At 41.2% G+C, this 19,679-nt stretch overlaps 1 protein-coding gene across 1 annotated transcript in view; it reads left to right on the top strand.

Annotated features, from left to right (window-relative positions):
• The first annotated feature begins 1,123 nt into the window (after positions 1–1,123).
• The window catches only part of LOC123828536 (zinc finger protein 791-like), a 34,677-nt gene continuing 16,121 nt past the window's right edge, over positions 1,124–19,679 (top strand). The window contains 4 exon segments of the mRNA XM_045853585.1: positions 1,124–1,207; positions 10,854–10,980; positions 11,186–11,246; positions 11,846–13,414. Coding sequence (XP_045709541.1) covers positions 1,124–1,207; positions 10,854–10,980; positions 11,186–11,246; positions 11,846–13,414 — 1,841 coding nt within the window.

Here is a 19,679-nt window from a genome sequence, read left to right on the forward strand (position 1 = left end):
TTCCAGTGTAAAATGTACACTTGAGAATGTAATGAGCACATCTCACACCCTGTGGTTAGACTGAGAAGAGGCCTTGCATCCAGGTTAGGGCTTCAGGGTTTCAACTTCCCACCAGAGCTCAATTCTCTGGGTTGCTTTCTCAAAGACTAAATGAGTGGGGCTGGGGAAGGGATGGTGAAATGTTCCAGGCTTGCAAGCAGCAAAGACTAAAATGGAACCAGGCTCTATTACAGACCGTGAAGTTACATTTAAGTGTGGGAGTTTCTAAACAAGACTCACAGTTCCATGAGTGGACTTCCAGCCTTAAGCCAAGCCCTTCATACCTAGAAGACCTAAGACCCTCTTATTAAGCCCATTCTGGCCCACTGCATTGTCTGTACTGGCTCCACTTGGAAACTGAATAAGGAATTCCTTGTGCGCGCTTGTGCCCCACTGTTCACAAATTGCTGAGAAAAAACAACACAGCTCCAACACCAGAAAAATTCTGTTCATGCAAATATTCCAGGCTGAGTCAGCTTCCCTCCCACCCGCGGAAAGACTTTTCTTAGGAGCCAGAGTCCTCCTGCTGGCTGTCATTCAGTACAATGGAGTGTGGCCTTAAGACCTGTCCAGTCAGGGGCAGAACTGGGGCAGGTGGGTGGGGTGACGCAAGGTGAAGTCTTGTACCTTCCAACTCCATCTAGTGGCGCTGAGGATGAGGTGTTGCCTGTTCTTTATGGTCCCTGTCCTCTCCGCAGCAGCTTATGTCGCACTGTGATCTGCACAGGTCGTGGGGGGTCGTAGGCATTACCCAGGGAGACCCAGGAAACCTAGAAATGGTGAGTGTGTGGCCGGGTGAGGAGTCTGGGAGGAGGCGCTGGTCAGAGGCTCTGGTCGGAACCTGCTGTAACCTTGCGTGGTGGAACCGGCCTTCCCCTGGGTCCTCTGGACCCGAGTCCGGGCCCCCTGTGGAACATCTGTCCCCGCAGGCAGCCCAGGTGGTGGGGTGTAGGCCTTCAGCCAGGCCAAGGTGTACTGTTCCGTCACTGCATGGAACACTGCATGCAGTGTCTTCAGCTGGCCTGCAGTCTCTTTGGGCAGCTCTGAGCCCCCAGACCTGCGTCTGGTCTCCCCAAATGGTGCCATGACCGGAGCAGGGGGAGCGTCACCAGGGGACAGACAATCTGACTCTGTCTTCGTGGGGGGTCGTAGGCACTGTCTGTCACAGGTTGGTGCATGGGAGGAGCTGTCGTGTTTTGGGTCCCCAAGACGTGAAAGACGTGAAAGGCTCGTCTTTCTCCCCAGGGAGTGCCCGTTTTCTCCTGAGTTTTCCAAATGGAAAGCAGGGTCTCAAATCCAGACCCTGTCCCTCCAGCCTAGCTCATCCTGGGCTTGGCAATAAATCCCTAAATTTACATTTTCCTCCCAAATACCAGCTTCCCCTCTCTGATTCACTGCATCGTTATCACCTATTTGTTTATTATTTTTCTGCAGAGCCACGGATGGCTCTTTATAAAGATTTATATTTCCCTCTGCGGATATTTGACATGATAAGAAAGCCAAGGATGACCACTTCCATAACTAGAAATCAAGTTGCTTGAATTCGCCTTTCCTTTCCCTCAGACCTTCCCCTGGGCGCAGAAATCATATCCGAAGTTCTTAGGGTGGAGGATTCTCTTTGAAATGTGTTGGCCTGTGAGCACCTTTCCTCCCTGGTTTTGTCACCTGAAAAAACTTGCTTACGAATGTCTTTGTTTTTCAGTAAGTGTATAATGTATTTAATTATAGAGCTTGGAAGACAGTAGTTCTAAACAGGCAAGAAGGACGTGAATTTCACAAAAAAATAAAATATTCCAGTATTACATTTCATTTGTGCAGAATTTTTCTTTCACTCTTTCTTCCCTGAGCACGTGTAGTAAGTTTTTGAGGTCTGGTTTTTTTTTGTTTTTTTTTTTTTACTTTTGGGTGTTTTCAGATCAAATTCCAGATTTAGGCTCACAGGGCAGAAGTGTTCAAATACAATATAGGGGTGACCAAAAGTAGGTTTATACTTGTGAGTACATGAAACACAGGGTTTATTCTTATATTATTATTTATTAATTATTGTATTATTTGTGTTACAACTGTAAACTTACTTTGCCTACCCCTGTGTTAATTACAAACCAATTACTTTTCCTGGAAAATATAATTAACTGTCATGTATTTCTGACAAGAATAGGTATTCTAATTGAACTAGAGGTTTTCTAATTGAACTAGCAGAAGACCCTTAACACTTTTCTTATCTCTTTTCCCCATAGACTCTGGGTTTAAGTAAATTCAGTGGATTGTTCATGCACTGGATATTTACCATTAAAAATATCAATAATGGTCCAAAGCAACTCTAGTGGGAGCAGAAGCCTGTGGTCAGTGACCCAAGCTAAGGTCCCCTTGGGCCTGCACAGGGAAGTACTTGGAGGTCCAGTTGGTTGTTCCTGGGGAGCCTCCCCCTGCAGGTGTCCTAGCTGCTCATACCCCCCATGGAAGGCTCCTGCATGCTGAGAGAAGCTGTAGCCCTGGAAAGCCGGTGGGTGCATGTGTACATAACAGAAAAAGGTGATGCCCTTTCTAAGGTTGGGGTTGTGGTTTCTTAGGCCTAGACATTTTTAGACATTGGATTTGAGTCTGGCATCCACAGTATAGGTGAACTCAGAGTACAATTTGTGCACATGAGAAGTCTATGAGGATCAGGAATTCTGTCTTTGAGAAAAGAAGTTCATGAATTTGAGAGTGCATGCTGGGTCAGAATTTAAACTGAATCAGGCTGGACTTCCCTCACTGTGAGAGTAGAAGCCTGGGGTAGGAGCACTTCCATACTTACAGGAGAGGAGAGGGTGTTAGTGCTCCCAGAGTTCACTCCTGGGGCTGCCCAGGTTTCCCTACCTGCCTTCCTCAGGGACTGACCCATTTAGGGATTCCCAACCACGGTGCCTCAAGTTTGGGAATATGTTCCACTTTCTGAGTGCGAGTTTCCTTCTGAACTGTAGGGAAGCAGGCTGCTTATCTGTCTTGATATCAGTATTGCTGTTTCTTTTTGTTGGATTCCTTTCTCCTTTGAATATTATAGCCCTTTGATTCTAGTTTTTATTAGCACCTGGGCTTTTAAAATATGATTTGATTGGGAGATACTGTGTGAATAAGGCAAGAAACTTGGGGAACCAAATAGAATTTTGGTTGCATTTAGGCAGGAGAACTTGAAGATATGAGATGAGTATTTTTAAGATCTCAACTACTTTTTCCACTTTAGGTCCTTTTTTGTGTGAGCAGGTCTTTAGAGAATTTTGACTTTTAAAAGGCTACACTATTTTTAAGTGTTAGTACATGCAAAGCCAGGGGAAAGCCCCAATACTGGAAAATATCTCCATAAATGGAAGGCAGAGAAAGACCAATGGAAGAGGCTGGCCACTTCAGTCTTGTGAGTAATATTAGAGTTTATATGAGGCATGTCTTGGGCAGCTGTAAATAACAAATGGATTCCCATGCCTCTCAGTAGGTGCCAAAGTATTATATAGGGTAAAGGGGAGAATAGTTCCTGGTACTAGTAACTGAATGTTCCCAGGTATAAAAAATTACATGCTTGACCAGGTCAAGACAACAATCTGGCCCAAGAACCAGTACATAGCAGGAGGCAAGGAAGGGCTGCTGATTCAAGAACATCAAGGACAATCAGACAGCCTCTACAAGGAGGAGGGCAGTTGCAGAACGCAACTTCTACTCTGGTCGGGGTCCAGCTTGTGGGGCAGATAGTGGACATGTCATGGAACAGTTTCTCCTCCACACTAAGACAAATGGATTTCTGTTTTAATGGATATGAGCAAATGGCATATGTATTTTCATTAATATGAGAAAACACCTCAAAACTTATGTAAATTATTGAAATTCATAGTCTATTTTAGGGCTTCATTGCATCCCCTAATGCATTATAATATGCAACTCAATCCTGAATGTATCCCTGTAACGGTGCAGCCAAGAGGGGAGCCCCAGATAGGGATTTGTAATGGGATCCAGAAGAGCTTGGAGATAAGTGGCTCCACACCACAGGGCACACCTGCCCAGATTGCTGGCAGCTGTAGCCAATTGTGGGAGGAGCCGGAAATGGGGCCGCAGAAGAAGATTGACGCTGGGATTTAAACCTGGTGAGGCAGCCATTTGGCATCTCTCTCTTTGGGACCAGACATATCTTTTTGGGACCGGACATCTCTCTTTGGGACCACACATTTATTTAGGACCACGCGGCTTTGGTGTCTTGGTTGGGACCATTTGGCCTGGGTGAGAGTCAGGACCACGAGGCTTTGGAAGTGTTCCCTTTTGCCACGTGGAAAGTGCAGGGAGGACTGTGTGCATTTGTGGGGAACTTTAGTTTTTGTTATTTCAAATGAATAATAAATTCCTTTCCTTTTCACTGAATCTCGGGCATTGAGAAATGTCTTTCCTTTGGTGGTGGACATAACGAACCTGGGGGGTTCCTTTCAGGGAATAGTATATTGCCCTTTGAGGCCCCCCCCTTGTTGCTCTGTAACATCCCCAGTGTGAAATATTGTGAATGGAAAAAATACTATAATGTCCCTTGTTTTTTTAGTTAGAAAGGGATGTGTGAGTTTTTTATGGTCTGGTGTTTTATATAATTCAGTGTTTAAAGGATTAAATTTTAGAGTGGTTTCTTATGTAGAGAAGTTAAAATTCAGTTTTAAAAAGCAAAGTTCTGTATAAAGATGATTAATCATAGGAAAATATGGTGTATATAAATTTCTATACTTGTTTTAAATAAATAATGAATGGGAAAGTTATAAAAAGAAACTTATACACTAGGAAACTAGCTTAAGGTCACCCAGTGCCTGCATATCCTGCTCTACTACTGTGCTTTCTCTAAAAATATATGTTGATAGTGTTTGTATCATCCTATTAATGTTTCTTGAAAAGAAGCCAGTGTGAATGCATATTTTTCTTGTGTTTGTTCTCATAAAGACGAGTCAGGCTCCACATGTTTGATGTCTGACTCCTGACAACTTGAGCCTCAGCCCTCCCTTCCCCCCTGGTCCTTCTTATCTGTCAGCCTGGTAGGAACCTTGAGGCTCCTGCTCTGTGAGCAGCTGCTTGCTGGGGGCTCTCCTGGGAGCCGAGCTACCCTGGGTTATATTGTTGATTGCACTGAGCCTGGGTGCTGTATTCAGAGTGCTCTGAGTTGAGTTTAGATAATTCCTTGTCATTGACACAGGAAGATGGGAGTGGTGTACTTATTAAAAGGGTTGTAGGTTGATGTCTTGGTTGGAACCCTACTGTGTGCTTAGCTTGAAGGTGTGACTGAGGCTAGAGTCACCCTAATAGGAGGGTGTCTAAGGGGGGCTTCCGGATGATTGCCCCCTGTGAATGAGGTGAGCTTACCAGATGATCACTCTTTAAAGAACAGTTATTCCAGACAAAAAGAGAGAAAAAGAGAGAGGGGGAAATTCAGTCCACAGGCTGAATTCTACTCTCCTCCTACAAGAGGGCTCGCTTAACTACCTCTGAGGCTGCTCTGCACCTGCTTCTGCGACAGCACAGATGGTGACACTCCAGGCTATTGGGGATGACACCCATGGTCTCACTGTGTCCCATAAAAGGCACTAGTTTAAACTGGATTTAAGCCCAGGGTCCTTAGATCCTATACAGCAGCCATTTCCATGAGGAAGGCCTTTAACACCAATGGCACTGATTTGACACTATCGGGAGGAAAAAGTGTGTGGGTACCAGGGTAAAGGGGATACCCAGTCCCTTAAAGTGTATCCAGTGATCTAAAATACAAAGCAAAAGGGAATGAGAGAAAGAATGGGAGAAAAGGCATATTGGAAAAGGTCTAAAATTTGACCCTATGGGAAATCCCAAGTACACTAAATATCTACATAACAAAAGAAGTCGAAGGGCTCTCCTTGGCTTTAAAGCATCAAAAATATAAGTTCTGAATAAATGTTACCACTTTCTGTAATATAGTAATTCACAAATGTTCATGCAATTACTTAGTGCTAGGTTAAATTACAGTTCTACCTGGGATCTCAGTAAGTTGAAGCAAGCCACCCCGTGATCGTAGGGGAACTCTGATTGTTGTACGTAGGACGAAATGGTGTACTCTGCCTTGGCCATCGGGCACCTTTGCCTTTTCTCACAGGGACAGCACCCATTGTCCTAACATATCCCATCGTGAGCTGGACAGCTTGGAACCAACAATTCATCAATTTAAATTAAATTAAATCTTCACCTTTTCCTAATTGGTTTCACAAAATGGGACTTCATGGTCCCTACGCCTTACTTAAATTACTTAATATGGTCTGGTATAAATTAAACAGGGCCTTCAAGGACTGAAAACTGTTGTAAGAAATCTTTTTGGAAGATGTGATTACCCCCAGTGCTTCTCCTTTGAACAGCTGGGTTTGGTCTGGTCTTAAACCTGGAGAGAATGAATAACACCTCACAGTTCTTTACCATAGCCTTCCGGCCATGGTCCCACCAAGTAAACCCCATTCCCAGTCCACAACATTATGGAAATTACTGGCTGCATCCACTCAGCAACTGGTACACATTCTGCTACCGTGGATTTAGGTAAGTCTGTTCTGTTCTGTGCCTGTGTCAACAGTCTCTGCTGCCTTTGGCCTTTACCTGGTTATCTCAGGGAACCTCAGCACCACTGTCACTGCACACAGCTTTTTTAGGTATGATTTGAACTTCATTTACTTTGCTCCAGGAGATACGGCATTACATTTATGACAGTTTCCTTTGTGCACATTTGTTGGACATGTAGGACATACATGTAATGGAACAGGTGGGCTCATAAAAAGTGGATGTACAGTTGTCTCACACATATTTTGAGTCCCCAAGCCCTTGGTTACATTTTTGAAAATTATTTAATAAACAGAAGGTCACTCCCTTTCTCCAAACATAAAGAAATAGCTATAGTTCCTCTTAGCATCCACAACATTGTCTTGGTTATTTGGGTGGTTGGAAGACGACATAGTCCTGGTTTACAAATTTTGCTTGAGCCCATTTGTGCTGTTATTTGTAACTGCCTACCCTGTGTGGGCACCTCCACCACAGGGGGCTCTAGACTGATTAAATTGCCATAGAAGAGGCACACCTGGCCGTGTCCTCAGAGACTCCTTAACTGTAGCGGCTTTACTATAGAGTGTCCTATGACAGCGTTATGATGCCATTTCTCTCTTCCTCTTTTTTTAGTTATGTTTCCTAAATGCTTATCAATTTTACTGATCTTATCAAAGAACAGCTTTATTGTTTTTCTCCATTGATTTCCCACAATTACATTGATTTCTAATTTTCATTATTATGCTTTGAGTTTAATTAGCTCTTTTTTCTAAAATAAATGCTTACATTATTTGATTATAGAGCTTTCTTTTTCTGGTATATTTGTTCAATGACATAAATGATCCTCTAGGCATTGCTTTTGCTGCCTCCCACAATCTTTGAGAAGTTGTAATTTTATTTTATTTAGTTCAAATACTGTTTTATTTCTCTTGAGACTTTTTCTTTGATCCCATATATTATTTAAAAGTGTGCTGTTTAATATTAACATATTTGGCTGTTTTTCAACTCTTGCTATTATTGATTTCTAGATTAATGCCCATTATGTAAGAGCTTATTTTATATGATATCTGTTCTTTCAAATTTGTCCCAGAATATGTTCTGTCTTGGTGAAGGTTCCATATGAACTTGAAAAAAATGGTGTATTCTGTTCATATTCCTGTATGAAGTATGTTAACAATTTAAACTTTTAAGGTATAGATTTCAAATCATAGATTTTAATCACCAATTACAATTTTAAAATTGAATTGTGTTGTTACATGGCACTGTTCAGTTTAACTTTGTCCTTTGTGATTTTTTGTTGCTGGAGTTTATAATTTGTTATAAGGGAATGTTGAAATTTGCAGCTGTAGTAGTGGATTTCTCTGTTTCTCCTTGCGTTCCATCAGCTCTTGCCTCGTGTGTTTTGCCCGTGTTGTTATGCACGTACGCATAAAAGATGCAGTGCCTTCTTGGAGATGGACTCCTTTGTCATTAAGTAATGTTCTTGTGTCGCTGAGGTTTGTATGTGTGTGTCTGAAATCTATACTGTTTGAAATTTATATACCAATGCCAGCTTTCCTTTGATTACTGTTGGCACAGTACATTTTCTCCATGTCTTTACCTTTCACCTATCTCTGTCTTCATATTTAAAGTGGGTTTCTTCTGGGCAACATAAAACTAAGTGTGATTTTTAAAATTCATATTGTAGTACCATACTTGCCTCTCAGGTGCAGCAAGGCCATCGATGATTAAAGCGGTGACTGGGACAGTTGGATTGGTGCCCACCACAGCTCGCCCTGTGTTCTTCCCTCGTTGCCTCTGTCCTTCGTTTCTTTTTGTCCTTTCATTTTTTCTTCCTTCTCTGGCTTTGAGCATTTTACATGATTCTTTTTGATCTCCTGTCTTTTCACATCAATTACAAATAACTATTTAAAACTTTTTCTAGTGGTTGCCCTTGAGTTTTCAGTTACAACTAAGTCACTGCCTCTGTCAAGTTATACCACACCATGTCACTGGTCATACGAGTACCTGATAACACACTGTCCCCAATTCCTTCCTCTGTGTCCCCATCATATTATTGTCCTCTATTTTAATTATCCATAGTTTTTAACTTCCATATACCTTATTGCTAATATTACCTTTTAAAGTTTCATTAATTACATTAATTATAAGAAATTTAAAAAGATAGTTTACCTTCATTTACTAATTCTAATTCTCCACCTTCATCACATACATTTATTCTGAAGAAGGTTTGAATTTTTTTCTAAGTAATTGTATAAATGTCAAGTTACTTCCATTGTTGTCTTAGGAAATATTTATTTCTATTTTTCTTTCACAACTTTAAATATTTTACTCCAGTTGTGGATTGATTGCTGACAGCTCTAGAACCTCATGCCTGCTCCTTCCCCTTGTGCCCCACATCTGCACAAGGTGATGAGAAAGCCTCAGTGCGCCCTTCCTGTGGTAACAAGTGACTGAATCCTTGCAAGCTGCTGCCCTCCTGTGCGAACTCTCACCCCAGCTCACCCTGTAACCTCCGGAAAAGAATGTGTCCCTGCTCTTCTCTCACAGGCTATTCAGTGCCCTCTTGAGAGCCTGCCTTACTTACGCTGTCCAGACACCTCACTTGGGACAGTAATAACCCTTCATACCCTATGGGTTGGGTGTGCTGTCATCCGTGGGGGAATCCCATGCTCCAGGGTTGAGCTGTGCTATTCCTTGTCTCCACTGGGAACTTGGGAATGACAGAAGGGAGGGCAGCCCCCCGAGTGGCTGGTCAGGAAACACTTCCTCCTGACTGGAGAATGGATGTTATATGCTCTTTTGGAGGAAACCACTGCTACACCCTTAACATATTTTATAATCATGAGCAAGTTCACCATGACACCACTGTGGTTGTGTGGACATTAATAAACTTCCTTGCAATCTAAACCTTTCTTGAGTGTCAGCAGATCCCAGCAGAGACTGTTATGGCTGTGCTAAAAAGAGCTCTTCTGGCTAATTATTGTCTTAGTGTCTGCCCACATGTGCCCGTGTGTGCCAAGAAGCAACCCTGAGGCACGTGAGTGTAGGATTTTGTTGTATAAGTTGTTGTGCCTTCTTCCTTTTCTCTGAGCTCTAAGTTCCGAATAAATTTTTAACTCATCAAATCAGACAAAGAGAAAGGAAGGACTGAATCTGTGATAAGTATTACATCAGGTAAGAGCTGTGCTTCTCTACAAGGATATTTCCATTCAGCAAGCTACAAATGGTTACTTGTGATTGTCTGGAAAAATGTAGAACAACATGGCCAGCTTGGCTTTGTTAAAAGTTGGATTTCCATAGGCCTCCTGGACTCTCAAGTTTGGTGACAGGAGTAGAACAAAAAGCTTGTAGTTCTCTAGTATGTTTTAATGTATTGAAACCTCATTGCAGATGCTAACATCTGCCTTATGGAGTGCTGTAAATGGTGGCTGTGAGGAAGGAGATGAAGGAATTTTTCTCCAAAGGACTTGATGGTCTTAAAAGTAATGATACCTGTTTCATCTGAATTGCATTTCTGTCAGTCCCAGCATTCTCTGAATGTTGCCATTAGAAAAATGCAAGATGTAATGTGGTCACAGTAAAAGTGTGTGATTTCTATGTGTTCATAATGCTGTCGAATTTATAAGGAAATAATTGTGGACAGAGTAACTTTCTGATGACCAAGTCATAAGAATAAGTGTTTGAAGATGAGAGATCATATGTAACTTTCTGTGTGGCATGTGAGAATGTGCCCCTGCCCAAGCTCTCTCTCCCCCTCCCACCCTGTGGGAATATAATGAAGACCATCTGTAAGTGCACTGTGGGGCCTTGGAAGCCTGGGCCAGCTACACAGTCCAGGAACGGCCAACTCCCTCACCCCCAAAACAACAGCAACAACAACAACAACAACAACAACAAAAATACCTGTTCCTGGGTGTGAGCCTTGTAAATAGCTGGCGTTATGGTCTCACACAGCTTGCACATGAGCACATCCACTCTGCACACATTATTTATTGCTCTGCTTTGTTTTCTGTATTCTGTATAACCCTGTACTGAGCAAACCTGTGTTGTGGAGACTTCACCGGCAGGTGACCCCTGGGGTGCATTTAAGTCCTAACAAACACACATCTTTCACAGCCCTATCTTCCAGGTTATTTCTTTGGAATAGGCAAACAGTATGCTGAGGCCTCCTTGGACCTTGGCTCTGTGCATAACACCTTCCTATAAATGGGGTCCTTGTGTCCAGTGCTGTCAGACTCACAAGGCACATATTTGGGGTGTTTCAGGACTCAGTGGCCTTTGAAGATGTGGCTGTGAGCTTCAGTCTGGAGGAGTGGGCTTTACTGGATCCTTCACAGAAGAAGCTCTACAGAGATGTGATGCAGGAAACCTTCTGGAACCTGACCTCCATAGGTAAGCATGACAACTAAATCTTTACCTTGTTGAGTAGAGGACAGGTGTTTCTTGTCCATCGGAGTTGTTCTAATGTGTGGAATGCAGGAAGGGAGGACTCTGGTAAATCAATGGGGAGTGGTCACAGCTCATCATAGAATTAGAATCTCATAGTTTTTCTATAATTTCTAATACTTTTGGATCATATTTTGGGTCTTTATCTTAGGGGGAAAATGGGAAGATCATGACATTGAAGATCAGTACAAACACCAGGGGGGGAAACAAAGGTGAGTCATTGTGAGAAAGCAGTGTCTCTAACACGACAATCTCCATTTTCTATAAAATTTTTAAAAGAAGCAAGAAAAACAACCCTTGCTTCAAATTTATTACTTCTCAGACTATTTCTACTAAATTACTTTCTTATATATCATAAATGTTCAGTTTTTGAAAAATAGTTCAAATGGACAACCCCATTAATAAACCCTCTACGTGAATATCACTGTTTTAGTAACAGCAAGGCTAAAGTTTTCTTGCAGAGCATTCAGCATTTTTATTTATTTATTTGTTATAATCCTTAACTGGGGATATGTAATTTTGTCATTGATTTATGTGAGAGAGAATGAGAAGGAGAAACATCAATCAGTTGCCTCCCGTATGTGCCCTGACTGGGCATCAAAACTGCAACCTTTTGGTTTATAGGATGATGCTCCAATCAGCTGAGCCACCTGGCTAGGGCATATATTCAATTTTAAATAATTCATTTAGACAAGGGAAAAACCTACAGTTTTGCTATAAAAATTTTGGTATAAAATGTAGTTTAAATATCCTACTAATAAATATAAAATTATTGGTAAAAAATCAATAATATACTTCTTGGTTTTTACAGAAGTGATATGGTAGAGAGAATCTGTGAAGGGAAAGAGGGTAGTCAACAGGTAGAAAACTTCAGCCTTTTTCCAAATTTCAGTCTGAAGAAAAAAACTGTTCTTGGAGTAAAACCCTGGGAATACAGTGTGTGTGGGGAAGTGTTCATGCATCAGTCATCCCATAATAAGCACATCAGAGATCACACTGGATACAAGCCCTCTCACTATCAGAATTGTGGAGAGAAGCCATATAAATGCAAAGTATGTGGGAGAGCCTTCAGTTACCCTAAGTGTTGTGAAAAACATGAAAGAACCCACACTGGAGAGAAACCTTATTAGTGTAAACAATGTGTTAAAGCCTACATGTATTACAGTGCCTTTCAAAAACACCAAAGAACTCACACAGACAAGAAACCCTATGAATGTAAGCAATGTGGTAAAGCTTTCAGTTCTCATGTAGGTTTTCAAATACATGAAAGCAGCCACACTGGTGAGAAACCCTATGAATGTAAAATGTGTAGTAAAGCATTCAGTTGTCTCAGTTACCTTCGAAGTCATGAAAAGATTCATACTGTAGAGAAACCTTATGAATGTAAGGAATGTGGAAAAGCCTTCAGATATTATCATAATTACCAAACACATGAAAGAAAATTTACTGGAGAGAAGCTCTATGAATGTAAGGAATGTGGAAAAGCCTTCAGATGTTATCAAAGTTTTCAAAAACATGAAAGAATTCACACTGGAGAGAAACCCTATAAATGTAAACAATGTGATCAAGCCTACAGAGGTCACAGTGCCTTACGTGCACATGAAAGGACTCACACAGGCGAGAAACCCTACAAATGTAAGGAATGTGGAAAAGTTTTTATTTCTCATCTAAGCTTCCAAATACATGAAGGAACTCACACTGGAGAGAAACCTTATGAATGCAAAATATGTAGTAAAGACTTCAGTTGTGTCAGTTATCTTCGACGTCATGAAAAAATTCACTATGGACAGAAGCACTATGAATGTAAGGAGTGTGGGCTAGCCTACAGATATTATACTACCTTGCAAAGACATGAAAGAATTCACACTAGAGAGAAACCCTATGACTGTAAGAAATGTGGGCTAGCTTACAGATATTCCAGTACCTTACAAAGTCATGAAAGGATTCATACTGGAGAGAAACCTTATGAATGCAAGGAATGTAGGAAAGCCTTCAGATGGTATCAAAGTTTTGAAACACATGAAAGAAATCACACTGGAGAGAAACCATATGAATGTAAAACATGTAGCAAATGATTCAGTTGTCTCCGTTATCTTAGAAAGCATGAAAGAACCCACACTGCAAAGAAATGCTATGAATGTAAACACTGTAATAAAACATTTAGGTATCCCAGTGATCTTCAAAATCATGAGAGAAATCACACTGGAGAGAAACTCTTTGAATGCAAACAATGTGGGAAAGCTTACAGAGATCACAGTTCCTTACAAGCACACACAAGAACCCACACTGGAGAGAAACCCTATGAATGCAAACAATGTGGGAAAGCCTTCACTTATTACACAACCTTTCGAAGACACATGACCATACACACTAAAGAAAAAATATAGAAAAGTGCAGAATTTGGGAAAGGCTTCAGTTATTGCAGTTCCTATCAAAATAATAAAGGACTCACTAAATTAAAATTCTTGAATATAAACAGCTTGGAAAAGACTTGAATTGGTCCACATTGTTGCATGTGAAAACTCCAACAAAGAAAGAAGGAATAAAAGAAGTAAGTTACATGAGAAAGCTTGATAAAAATTCAGGTATAATGTTCTAGAAAACTTTCAACATGAAACAGTTCTGATTAATGTTGTAAATATATTGTATTTGTTGAACCTTTTCTAATAGTGCATCATTGGACTGTGGATTTCTACTAATTACTTTTAGAAATAAATACATAAGATATTTCAGAGAGACATTTTTCAAAAATAATACATAAGATTAATAGGCAGCGCTTTTTCCCTAAAATGTTTAACAATATTTTCTCTGGATTTTGAAGCCTGTTAGATCCATGAATGAAGTGTTTGTTTTTTTTTTTAAAAATATATGTACTTAGGTTAAAATTTTAAATAACATTTTATTCTGTTAAATAACATTTTATTCTATTTATTCTTTGAAAAATGACCATTTGGTGTCAGAGTTTTCCTAGTGACCTGAAGCCACCCTTTAAATCCCTAGTCCATTATATATATTCTACCTTTCCCTCTGACAAAGCTCCTTTTGGGTGGTAATATATATTAAGACCTTTTTTCTATTTTTCTTACTAATAAATAGTTGGAATAAATTTTATGTATAGCAAGTTTAGAAAAGAATATAGATTCATGTGAATTCTTATTTTCACATTTGGATCTTTGTTGTTTCTTCTAACTGGTGTTTGGTGAATAGACTTTGTGTTAAAAAGAAGGACCTGTGATAGAGCAACAAAATGTAGAGCTGGAGATTCTCTTATTGGTAATGGTAGGACCCTGATTTTCTAGACTCAATCTCCTTTATGGTTCATGTTAAAATTCCTTAGTAGCCTCACTTGCATGAGATTTGGAAGGCAAATATGAAGTAAGCATTAGACAGATTTTGGAACCATCACTCAGACTAACAGACAAATACATTGGATCTTTGAAAATATCTTCCAGCCCACCATAACTGAATTCTTTGACCTTCCAATCAAGACCATCCTCAACACCATCACCAACTATTCGATATCCATTTTCTGAGACTCGTGGGTTTCCACTGATGTCTTCACAAATGCCACATCAAAGATGCATCAGAGTTTGGATTTTTCTGTAAGCCCTCTTGTGTTTACCAGGAAACTGGTTCATGCTTCATGTTTATGTCTGATTCCCCTCTTCTTTAGTTTTATCTATATAAAATCTAAATAGTGTAGAAATACAGTGCTGTCACTAGGGATAGTGAGTATGTTTTCTTGATTGCACATGACATCTGCCATGATGCTGTCAAGAAGCACACGGGACAGTGTTTCTCTGCTGCATGTGCAGTGGCTGCCTTGACCCGGCCCGTCCATGTGATAGTCAGGACCTTTCTCCTGTTGGGAGACTGTGAGTATTTCCTGTTACTTGTAGCTGAATGTAACCCCTCAGTGTGTTTTCAGTTACGTTCAATTGTATGTAATTAAATTCCACGTATTTTTTTGTTACATGAACAGTTTTGTAGGTCTTTTAGAAAATATTTTATTAACTGTTTTCTAGGCTGTTGTATACTGACAAATAGTTTTTTTAAATGTTAATATGTCCCATTATAATTATGAATGTTAAAATAAACTTTGCAAATTTCTTGATTTAATCATTATACACTATTTCACTTTTATCGTGTGCATTCAAATTCACGTAATTTTTTTACAGGTACATTTTGTGTTTTATTCTTTTATAGTTACAATTTTTGTCATGACACTAATTGATCCCAAAACCTGAACTCAGTTTTTCCAGTGTCCTCTAACCTGTGACCTGCAGGACTGTATGTGGTGTCAAAGACGGGAGCATGACGAGTTGTAATAAGCACAACCACAATGTGTACATGACTGTGGGGCATAACATAAAAAGCTTCTCAGGACTTTTATGGGATTTTGCCTGTTTTAGATAATTAGATGGTTATTAAAGGCACAAACATGTGTTTGCATATTGAATGCCATACGGAGGTAAACTTATGTGATTGGTAGTCATAAGACTTGTTTACTACAAGGTAAAAACAATGTGATGGAGCTTACTTTAATTTGTCACAAGCCCAGTGAATCATATTAATAAGAAGATGGTGATATTGGTCATTTTTATGATTTAGACTAGACATAGAACAAACTAAATCTTAAGTTAGCAAAATTTGGGAAATAATAAAGATTAGAGCAGAAAATAAATATAGGAAAACAAGAGAATATTATTAAAATGGAATAGAATAGAATAGAACAAAATTAAAACAGCAGGGGTTTTCCATGAGATTTCCATTTCAACAGGTGGAGTTTTTTTTAATGCATATAGAGTTACAGTTTTGAAAGATGAAAGAAGTTCTGGAGATTGGTTTCACAATATCAGTGTACTTTATATACTGAACTGTACACTTAACAATGTTGAGAATGTAAATTTTATCCTGTGTGCATATTTCCACAATTAAAATTAAACTTTTAAAACAAGGGAGTGAAAATACAATCCACAAAATGGAGGAAAATTTTGCAAAATTCATATATCTGATAAACTTGTATAGAGAATACAGAACCTCCCTGGCCATAAACCACAGGTTTCCAGGGAAGAAAAGAGGAATTCTAATGCAAACAGAGAGATCATGTTACAGAATGGACCCGTGGAGGAGCATGATCTACTATTATTGAATGGACCCCCCTTCTCCCAGGGCCCCCTGTACTGGGTTTGCCTTAACTGCTGCCAGGGAATTTTAACTCCCAGTGCCAGAGATTGGTAAAAATCAAAGGAACTATTTATTCAAAAAATTGTACAGACTTAGAGTAATGACTTAATGTCTTTGTTAAAATCCCAAAGTCCCTTAAAAAACCCACAAACACACATAGTCCTTCCTTCCCCCCCTTGCCCAGTCAGGCCAGTCTGGGGTGCCTTATCTCAGGAAAAGAAATAGAAGTCTGGCTCCAGTAGCCCCTGGTTCTTCCCAGTCATCCTTGCTTGACTGGCAGGCCTCTCTTGATTCCCAGCACCATCAGCTGTGCCGCCAGGATCTCCAGTTCTTAATCCCAAATCTTGTGACACCTTCTTATGGCCCATCAGCAAGAGTCCTTTTACTCCTTTCCTTCCCTGCAAGGTCTCTCCTCTGTGTGGCAAAGGGAGCACCCAAAGCTGCCTGGTTCCAAACCTGGCAAAAGCCGCATGATTCTGACCCGCATGGCTGCTGTGACTGAGTTTAAATCCCTGTTTGAATCTTCCTCTGCATCCCTATTTCCGACTCCTCCCACAGTCAGCTACACCTGTCAGCATTCCCATATTTTTCCGGCTTTTCTGGGCTGCCATCCTAAGTCCAGGCAGGCATGGCTCCGTGGCATGGAGCATCCATCTCCACCTCTCATGCAGGCTCTGTAACTAGGAGGAGTTGCCTCCCAATTACATCCTGGGTGGAAGTCACTTCCATCTCCCAGGCTCAAAGCAAGGCCACAGCTATTTAATATATCCATGAAACCAGTTAAAAGTTATAGATATATTAAAAGACTATTCTAGAGGTTATTTGCAAAACTGTTGATATGCAAAATAACTCAATAGCCCTGCTCCATGTGTCCCATTCCCCAGTTCAGACTTATGGGGGTGAGGATATCCTATATTTTTAATATTTCCTGGACAACCTGAGTTCTGGACTCCATTACAAATCCCTCTTTGGGGGAGGGGTGGGCCCTGGCTGCACCCTGTTACAGTAACACTGGAGCAAAGGAATCAGCTTAGGAAGCTGTAGACTTCCCTTTCAGCTCCCCCTCCCAAGAGAAATAGCCCTCCTGCCCTGCCCCTAGGAATCTCCCTGCCCCCCAAATGTAAGGTGTATGTTATGGTTTTAACCTGATACCTTCTAAAACTGTTATCCTCTGATGTTAATCAAAGCACAATTATAATCCAATCTCTTTTTCTGCTTCTTGGCCAGGCGGTGACAGGCAGCACAAGCCTTGGTTGCTCTCCAGTTTCAAAAATGAGTGTATGGGGGGAGGGGGTATTGGGACTGGTCTTAGGTCTACTGTATTGTTTTACTTGCCTCTTGTGTTTGTCTGGCTTTTAATGTTTTTTTTTTTTTTTAATTTGTAACCCTGACTTCATCTATCCATGGGTTTAGCTGGCACAAATAATATTAACTGGGTCTCTGTTCCCTATTTCCCAAACCAGGGAGATTTAGGCTACGTATTCCTTGGTTAGGGAGAAGAGGTAGAAACCATTTGCTGTCAGGTGTTCTTGGTTAGGGGAGATAAGATCTTGCGATTCCCTAGCTGACTGCAGTTGCTCCAACAGTTCAGCCTTGTTTAATTTTCTTGTCTCAGTTTCCCTATTCTTCTTGCCCAAGAATTTGCCTAGCTTTGTACTCTCCTGTCACAAAAAACACAGCCACCAATCAGAGTAGCGTCCACAAATCCTCTTTGTTACTATTACTATCATGTTAATTAACTGTTAACAGTCCTATACCCACCTATGTAAAGTTTGTCTATTTTATCCAGTCCCAGAGATTTCCTTGCTTTGCTTTCTCCTGCCTCCCTAATCTATAACCAGTGGATTTTATGTAACCCTCTAACATCTTCCCCTTTGATTCTGATGTATAAAATAAGTAATAAAACTGTGGTTTTTTTCTGGGGTATTTCCTCAATCCCTGGAAGTTTTTGCCTTCTGGCAATTGTCAGTTTGGCTCAAAGAAATTCATGTAAATTGTTACAGGTTTGGATGTTTCTTTCATTGACAATGTTAAGGACCAAAGGAGTGAGGGTGGGGAAAGGATGGGTACAAAGCTCAATGCTTGCAATGATCAAAGATGAAAGTGGAGCCAGGCTTTACTTAAAAATGCTGTGTCACTTTTCAGTGTTTGTGTTTTTAAACAAAGGTCATGGTGGCCTCACAGCCTCACTCCAACTGAAACTGGCAAAGATACCTTGTGTTCATCCTCCCTGTCGCGTACCCTGTCCAATGAACAGAGACAGGGATTGAATCTTTATTCAGAAGGTCAGCGATCTGAGTAGATGGTAGGTTGGTGTTACAGAACAACAAGGGTGGCCTGGGATGATATACTGTTACCCAAAAGGAACCCCCAGATTTGTTATGTCTGCTGCCAGAGGAAAGACACCTCTCAATGCCAGAGAAAAGACATCTCTCAATGCCAGAGATTCGTGAAAAGAAAAGGAAATGTTTATTTAATGCTATACAAACTTAAAGTAGTGACCTAATGTCTTCATCAAAATCCCAAAGTCCTTTAAAACAGCCACAAACACACACAGTCCTTCCTTCCCCCCTTTGCCCAGTCTGGGGTACCGTATCTCAGGAAAAGAAATATAAGTCTGTGGCTCAGGCAGCTTGTGGTTCTTTTCAGTAATCCATCTCCGCTGGTAGGCCTCCCTCGGTTCCTGGCACCATCAGCTATGTTGCTGGGATCTCTGCTAAAGCCAGGTGGTGGTTCCCCCTACTAAAACTGCCGGGGTCCCCACTCTGGCAAAGCCGCGTGGTTCTCTCTGCACAATGGCCCAGGGAGTCCCCACTCAGCCAAAACCACATGGTTCTTCCTCCAGTGGCTGCAGGTGTGGGGGTTGCCACTCTGCCAAAGCTGAGTGGAGGTTCTCTGCTAAAGCCGCATGGTGATTCTCTCTCGCAGGGCTGTGGGAGTCCTCACTCTGCTAAAGACCGAGTGGTTCTCTTCTGCACTGCCACAGCCTCATGGTTCTCCCTTCTCAATGGCTGTCGTGTCTGGCACCAATCTTCCTCTGCAGTTGCATTTCTGACTCCTCCCACACTCAGTTACACCTGCCAGCATTCTCAAAGCCTTCCAGTTTTACTGGGCTGCCATCGTGGGTCTGGGCAGACCTGTCCCCATGTCATGGAGCCAATCATCTCTAAGCCCCCACACAGGTGCTGTAACTCGGGGGACCTGCCCCCCAGTTGCATCTTGGTGGGGAAGTTACTTCCATTCCCCTGGCTCAGAGCTTGGCCACAGCTATTTAACATATCTATGCAACCAGTTAGATTGCATAGATATGCAAAGGTAATAGATATGTTAAATGACCACACCAGAGGTTAGCTGCAAAGCTATTGCTTTGCAAAACAGCTCTCAATGGCCCTGCTCCATTTGTCCCTTCCCCCAACTCACACCTGGGGGCGGGTGTGGACATCTTAATATTTCCTGGG

Source organism: Phyllostomus hastatus, unplaced genomic scaffold (assembly GCF_019186645.2).
Source record: "Phyllostomus hastatus isolate PE091 unplaced genomic scaffold, TTU_PhHast_1.1 phas_contig_98, whole genome shotgun sequence".
In the NCBI taxonomy this organism is placed as follows: Eukaryota; Metazoa; Chordata; class Mammalia; order Chiroptera; family Phyllostomidae; genus Phyllostomus; species Phyllostomus hastatus.